This window comes from Neocloeon triangulifer, unplaced genomic scaffold (genome assembly GCF_031216515.1).
Source record: "Neocloeon triangulifer isolate White Clay Creek 2 clone unplaced genomic scaffold, ASM3121651v1 ptg000014l, whole genome shotgun sequence".
Taxonomy (NCBI): Eukaryota; Metazoa; Arthropoda; class Insecta; order Ephemeroptera; family Baetidae; genus Neocloeon; species Neocloeon triangulifer.
In genome coordinates this window covers 12,817,417-12,824,850 of record NW_026775556.1, presented here as the reverse complement: position 1 = coordinate 12,824,850, position 7,434 = coordinate 12,817,417, and the positions used below count along the sequence as shown (strand labels likewise).

Genomic DNA, 7,434 nt, shown 5'->3' with positions numbered 1-7,434 from the left:
GAATTCAATTAATTAAATTGGGTGTCAATTTTATAATTCTTTCACTATATTATTCATATTATCTCTATATTTCATCCAAGGATGAAGGTTATCTTATTTTTAATTTAACCAAGTCGATTGAATTTAACGGAATTTAACTTTTAATACTGTTATCCATCAGACTGACAGAATAATAACAATTACGCAATAATATATTATAATAATATTTTTCACTCATTGTTATAATGTGTGAATGTGAAATTGTGGAATGCTGTCAATTTTTTCCTTCCCTTCTTCCCTTTGCGACGGGTCGGAGGTCAGAGCGTCATTGACAAGTCTGGACGTGTTTCTGCTCGGCAACGGGCGCACCGCCATGCAACCATCAACTAAAGCAAACAGCGCCATGCGCCATCACGAAGCAAAAATTCGGAACCAGTCAATTTTACCAGCACCAGAAGGGAGCAGATTGCATTATATTAATTTCCAGTTGCGTCATCGCGGGATGCGATATTGCGATGAGAGAAATGTCAGAATGAGAAGAGAAGCGTGAGATGTAAGTGCAGGTGCGCTTGAAAATCAAAAATTGGTATGATTTTTTTACATTTTTGATGATTGATGGATTTAAAAATTTCTCATGATGCTTGTAAACATGTGCACAAGATGACCAAAAATTATGTAGAATTATGTTTGTACGACGCCCCTTGCACTTTTTTAGAGATTGAAATTACGGAAATTACATAGCATAACAAACACTTCAGGCCGCGCGATTGATAAAAGCCTTTTGCGGCCATTGAAAGCGAAATTGTTTTGAAAATTATATATATGTATGCGTAAAAAAGGGAAAAGTTCCTTTCTAGAGTTATATGTAATGTATTTTTTAAATTTTGTAGCAATGTTCGAATGTTCGTCTCGGTTCATCTCATTTTGTCGATGCCATTGTGAATTTTTGCATGCACAGAATTCTCCAAATCTCTATTCTAGTGAAGAACGTTTGAACTTCGAACAATTCATTGAATTCAAGTTACATTCATACTAAGCTATAGCATAACTAACTCAATTTTGTAAGTGGGAATATTAATTATAAAACTGATTAAATTAATTATAATTATCTTGAGAACGGACAACATGTATGTATCTTTACACAGAGAGCTCTTGATTATTGATTTTACGTTTATTTTAATATTACTTGATTTATTTTAAATCAAGTAATTTATGCAAAAATTTATTTTCATTTTACAGATCACCAAGCAAAAGGAAGTTTGGGAAAGAGCCACACAGAATTAATTGTACATCTTTATGAGAGAAGTTTCAAGAGACAATCTTGATCCCTATATCGTCATCGTCAGCAGCCATGCAGGTATGGACAAAAAGTACTTTACTATCCATTTTGGCATTCCTTAAAAAATTTTACTACACAAAATTTATTCTGTAATACTTTTTTACAGAGTCAAAATCGTCTGGCAAACAATGCGCAGTATGAGTTTTTACTCAAAAAAACCATGGACCTTGATTCGACCCAGCACTGGGTGATGGAAGCCCTTGGGAGACCCGTCGCAGAAAAAAAGTTCTGCTCCTTTGTGCAGTCAGTCTTGGAACTCGCGACTTATAATCAAGTTGACTTTGCCCTGTGCCAGGGAAATGTGAAGAAATTGTACAAAAAACTGCTCGACTCTGAAGACGATTGTCTCAGCTACACCATCTACTTTTTGCGGGTCAATAAGCTTTTCTCGCTGTCCTACCTCAAACTCATGCAAGACCGACTTTTGCCATGCAACGCTGTTTCAAAAGTAGATCAGCAGCTTTGGAACTCGATGATCGCCATTGAATTCTGCTCTCGACTCAACCACTTATACCACAGTGACGCCGACAAAGGTGGATACGGACCGCTAGGAGACCCTTATGCCATTTTTGAGGTATAAAATACTTTATTGTATATATTTTATTATTTTTTAATAGACTAGTGAGGGATTGTATTAAAATAATTTTAATTCAACAGATACCTTGGTGCCCAACACGATTTCATCAATGGCTGTGTCCTGCCGTGAACTTGGCCAATGCTTTAAACTTTGCGGTTCTGGAGTTCACATCGTGGCACTTCCCAAAACATTTATCTCCATTAATGATGGAAGTTCTCTTGATGGTTAAAAAGTTTAAAGAAAGAGTATTGTTTGGGATCGCTCTGCTTGGCGCCATGGTGAACCAGTTCCCAAAATTTGATCCTAAAATTCCTGCTATGATCTTGGATGACGTTCTCTTGCATTGTGCTCCTATCATCAAATGGTACGTCAACGATGGCATAAGCAACCTCCGCAGCTTCAAGAAACTGATTTGGCCTGGAGATACGCAATTGCTAGGCAAGTTTGTTTGCTCCGACTGTTTTGAGGAATAACTTTTTATTTACAGCTTCGGTTGCAGGAATTGTGGAGCCTTACCCAGAGGCAATTTTTGCTTTGGAGCCCGAACTTGAAGAGTTGAGCCACATGCATATCTACAGCTATGATTTCTGGGCCAACTTAAAGTCTAAGAAACTCCAGCACCTTTTTGGCAACGTAAAAAACTATGAGGACTTGTCTAGAAGGCTTAAGAAGAAAAACTATGGTGAAACTCAAATCAACTTGGCCTTCAAAAAATTTTCAGACAACTTACGTGAATGTGAAGAAGATGAAATAAATCAATCATTGGCGCCTGTTACAAAAATGGCCTTGGAGCTTCTCTTGGATGGATTTCAAGTCTTGAAATTGGCTTCTATTAAGCAAGGATCAGACTCGCCCTTGTACGAGGATTTTTTGTACCGCCTGCATGACATCTTTGATCAAAAGCCAGAAATTGTGCTTGAAGTGAAAGAACTGCACAAAATGAAAGAGACTTTCAACGAATTCAATAATCCTATCTGCCTTGGCAAGTATCGGTGCTCAGAGTCACCATCTTTCAATGATTTCAAGTGCCACTTTCACAAGCGCCTTTACAAGCTGGCAGCTCTGGTTGCAGACTACTCTCATGGAATGACTCATTTGAATTCCTTCAGTCTTCCCTATGATGGAACAATGACTCTGAAAGAATCTGACAAAAAAATTAGACTGCCAAATAAATTTTTCAGTCGCAAGGATTTGCTAAAAGAATTGAAAGAAGCCCAGCCTGAGCCATTGGAGAACGCTGAGCTGACAATCTTCCGTCACATTCAGGTAGATAATTTAGTTAAATAAATTTCTTTTCACCAAAATATTAATATTATATGATTTGACTTTTGAAAAAATTTAGGTTGATACTCAAGAATTGATCGGCACGTTGGCTGCAGAAAGTTTGAGATGGATAGATGAGAAATTGGAGCCATTTCCTCTGTGGCAGTTTATTCAGTACTACTTACCAAGCCTGACAGCTTCCATGATGTGGAAGTCAAATATAGAAAAAGGGGTCAGATCACCAAACAAGGAAAATATAGCCAATTTCCTTGCAAACTTGGTGCAATATTGCACAGATGCATTTAAGTGCCACAAATCTCAACAAATGGCAATGAAAACCAAGCTAAAGAGTGAAGGAAATTACGAGGAGATGTGCTTCTACGAGATGCTGGTCCAGTTCCGAAATCGAGAGCTCAACTGCATCATGGACTGGCTGTTCCTCGGCAAAAAGAGGAAAAATATTTTCCAAGAAGAAGAACTGCACCCTCTCCACTATGGCTGGATCATGTCAAATGAAGTCTCCGGATATGTTGACAACAAGCGAATGATCGAGCTTGCGAACCTTGCCCTGTTGCAGCACAACAACCCCACGCTTCCGTTTTCTCAATGCATAGCTGGCAACGCTGCTGCCCTGGAGGAAGCCAAAGGTAGATTTGAATTGCTGCTGCAAGTAGCCAGAAAGACGTATGGACTGCCACTGATTGGATCACCGATTCCTGACGAACCTCGCCTTTCCAATCTCTATCAAGCCATGGCAATTTTAATTGAGTGCGACATAATCATGTGCTACAACATTCGTTTCAATGAGAAGGAAGAAGTGCCTGTGAAGTCCATGAACCCTGATCTGATATTTTGCAAATTCTATCATGAATGGAATTCAAAATTCAACAATCTGGGTAATCCAGACAAATTTGTCTTGAAGAAGCGCTTTTCCTCCCAACTGTTCAATAACGAAGCCAAGAGTAATGTGGAAGCTACAACTGAGGACAGCTTCAAAAATGCTTGTGAAATTCTCGTTAAGTTCAGGAAAAACATGAAAAGTTTTGTGTACCCCAAAGGCTATTTGATGCCAAGAAATTGTGCCGAAAACGTACAAGGTGCCATTGATAAATATGTGGGTGGCGACCTACAAAATTTTCGCAGCATCATGAATGGGCTCCTGTTTTGTGAAGAATTGCAAGAAAAAAATATCTCTACGGAGCATATGGAACACAAAGAAGAGATCAAGGATGTCAAGAAGAAGAAAAACAGAAAAGGGAACACTCCTCGATGTGCAGCATGCAAAAAGATTGACGGCTACTTGGGCGTTGAGCTTTTCATGTGTGAAGAGTGCAAAAGTAATATGGATGAATTCAACAGAACCGTTGAAGACATATTTTGGTTTTGCAGCCCAGATTGTGAAGAAAAGGCGCTGACAGATGGAGAGCATTTGGAGGAACATGCTCAGTTTTACATTAGTTTGGTAGAAATCTGATGTGTGTTAATTTATTATAGCCTCATGTTTAGGCATAAACACATAATTTACTCCAGACTCGATTAATCGTAAATAATTTATGTGATTAAAATTAAAGGAGAATGTTTATTCTCTTTCTGCTCAAACCTCTCATATTTCTGTCAACACTATTTTCATTTTTCTTAACCTTTCATATATACATATTTTAACATGCACGGTATTTATCATAATTTTCTATTACAAAATCATTTAAAAGTAAATTTTTGGTCCTATAGTAGTTTGCGTCAAAACATAAATTATGAAAGAAATTATGAAAACAAAAATGCTAAAAAGAAAAAAATTTAAATATTTAATTGTACAAGACAGGAAACAAAATTATAAAATTCATGATTGAGTATTGGTTTGATTGCATTAAATTAATCCTGTCTAAGGTGGCATAATATTCTTGAATTGAATTTTATTGATACTCTAATAGCTCTGTCAGATATTTCAATCAAGTAAGATCTATTTTTGCCATTTTTGGATATTATAAATTGGTCAATTATTTTTTGAACTTTCTACTCATTCAGCATTAAAAAATATTTTTTTTAACTTTTGCTCATTTAATCACGTAGAATGTTTTTTTTATCAATCAAAATGAAACGTATAAAAAAGTAAAAATATGATTTCTGTTTCCTATTCCATTGTTTGTCCAACCCCTTTAAAATTAAAAGTATGCAGCACGCCCGCCAGTTATGTCGCACAGGTTGCCTTTTTAGAACACACAGTTGAGGAGTCTTATGGCCTCTATTTCGGTTCATGATATGGAAGCGCCGGCAACAAAATAAATTGAGTTCTGAAGGCGTCAATCACTTTTCTGCAGGGACAACATAATAAAATCAAAGTAAGCCACCCGCCGGACCATTTTGATAAATTCAATAAAACGTGACATTAGCCATAAAGCAGGAAGGAATTCAGGCGGCTGCCTTTCACCCCGAGATGGCCCCTTGACTCTTTTCAGACGCGCCACCCCTAAGGGCGCATCACCTTCCACTCTTCTTGTGCATTTATCGCTACACTGGGCTCATCCCTTGAAACATGGCGTTGCCGCGGCTCGTTTTTACCCCTAGCCCACCCTTATCAAGACGCAACCCCTTCGCTAAAACATACGGGGGCAAATAATCAGATAGCAACAGTAATTTCCACTCGTGTAATTGCATTCCAGTGATGGCCGGGGGTTGAGGACAGCAGCAAGTAGTAAACGAACGGACAGGCAGCTGGGGGTGGTGCGTCGAGTCCGCACCCCGTGAAATAATTCTGACAGCACTTTTTATGCTTGACAGACTCGGCCAAAAATTCTCCGCTAACATATTTAAGACCCCCAACGCAACCGCTCAAAAACTCACGGGTTTCTTTAAAAAAAAATTAAAAATAGATTTTTTTTAAACGAAGTATTTGAGAAGTGAATATAATTTTTTTTTATCACAATTATGTGTTATTCCTAATTCTGTTTCTTATTCAAGTTGCAACAAAAATACTATAGAGCTTAAAAATATGAAACATTTCTAATTTTACAGCACTTTTTTTACATTTATTAATTAAAAATTTAAAACTTTTGTCAAGTAAGACAGCTTCAATGATGCAAAGGTGAGATTGGTTAGAAATGACATTAATTAACTCAAAGAATAAAAAAAATCGTCTGTTTATCATCTTTTATCTGGTTGTAAGACGAGGTGGGAAGCAAATTGGTATTTGTGTCACGTTCATCTATGGTATTCTAGATGAACTCTCGGACTCTTGAGGGGTGCATCAGAGCGTTAACCAGAGGAACCCTGCGTATTGTTAAGACGTCAAGAAGTGATGGGGAAAGCGTCGGCCAGATGCAATAATGACATAGTTAAATAATTCCCTGACAATCAAAGCAGGATGAGAGATAATAAAATAAATTCAATCATATTTACTATGATTTTAAAAAAAATAACAGGAACAGTTTTACTGTACATTACCATTATAATATTAAAGTGTATATATAATTTAAAATGAAAAAATTTAATCTAAGCTTGCTCTAAATAAAAAATATTCTCCACACTGCTTGCGCAGTAAGCCAACTTGATTTTTCGATTCAATTAATTGTTTCTCTCATCTCTTACAAAACTTAATCAGGAAAAAAAGTTTTTTAGCAGCTGTAGCCGCGTGATTTGATTAAGTTCTTGCGACGTGCTTTACACAACAAAAGTAAATTGATTTTGATACAAATGAATATTTTGAGGATTTTTCGAGTTCAAATTTACAGCATGCAATAGATGCAGTACGTCAAAAGTATATATACAAGGGGGCATTGGCGCAACTGAACTTGACGGGAATAAGATTTAAACGAACCACCAGCGTTGTTAGAATGATGCAAGCACGTAGTGTGTATACTACTGCTTGGGCGAGATGAATTAACGAGCTTAAGTTTGAGCAGCACACCACGCGCGCTGCAGATTATTTTAACTGCAGCAGCCGGTCGAACACTAGAAAATTTATTACACGGCGAGAAGAAGAAGAAACAAGGCTGCGGAGATTTACTTGCGCTGAAAGAAACTTTTGGCTTTGTTCTTCTCCTCTGCCGTGCATTTAAACTGTCGCAATTAGCGTGTAATTGCCCTCAAGCATAAGTGTGCTGATGGAAATGTTAAAATATCACTCTAAGGTTAAAACTGGCAATTGCTAGAATGATTCAAAACGGTACTGAAATTGTAATTAAAAATTTAAATTAATATTTCCCTTGCAAAATATGTTCAATGTAATAAAATAAGAATTGTAAGGAAAACAATAGTAATTCTGGTTGAAACAGTATTTTAT

The 7,434-nt window shown here is 37.0% G+C and overlaps 1 protein-coding gene across 4 annotated transcripts; it reads left to right on the top strand.

Moving 5' to 3' along the window:
* The first annotated feature begins 391 nt into the window (after positions 1-391).
* Positions 392-4,757, top strand: LOC132201073 (uncharacterized). 4 transcript variants are annotated; one of them, XM_059626960.1, is made up of 6 exons: positions 392-532; positions 1,219-1,336; positions 1,425-1,892; positions 1,976-2,333; positions 2,383-3,161; positions 3,238-4,757. In XM_059626960.1, the coding sequence occupies exons 2-6, from the start codon at positions 1,331-1,333 to the stop codon at positions 4,630-4,632; spliced, it is 3,006 nt and encodes a 1,001-aa protein (XP_059482943.1). In that variant the 5' UTR covers positions 392-532; positions 1,219-1,330; the 3' UTR covers positions 4,633-4,757. The 4 variants fall into 4 exon arrangements, with proteins under 4 accessions (XP_059482943.1, XP_059482944.1, XP_059482940.1 ...); XM_059626961.1 differs by having other exon boundaries at positions 408-565; positions 2,395-3,161; XM_059626957.1 differs by having other exon boundaries at positions 408-565.
* Positions 4,758-7,434: the final 2,677 nt, after the last annotated feature.

What these genes read in the sequence shown, in the direction of transcription:
- LOC132201073 (XM_059626960.1), top strand. An exon ending in ACCCTTATGCCATTTTTGAG is followed by an intron (nt 1,893 to 1,975) that starts GTATAAAATACT and finishes TTAATTCAACAG; the next exon opens with ATACCTTGGTGCCCAACACG. An exon ending in CAATCTTCCGTCACATTCAG is followed by an intron (nt 3,162 to 3,237) that starts GTAGATAATTTA and finishes GAAAAAATTTAG; the next exon opens with GTTGATACTCAAGAATTGAT.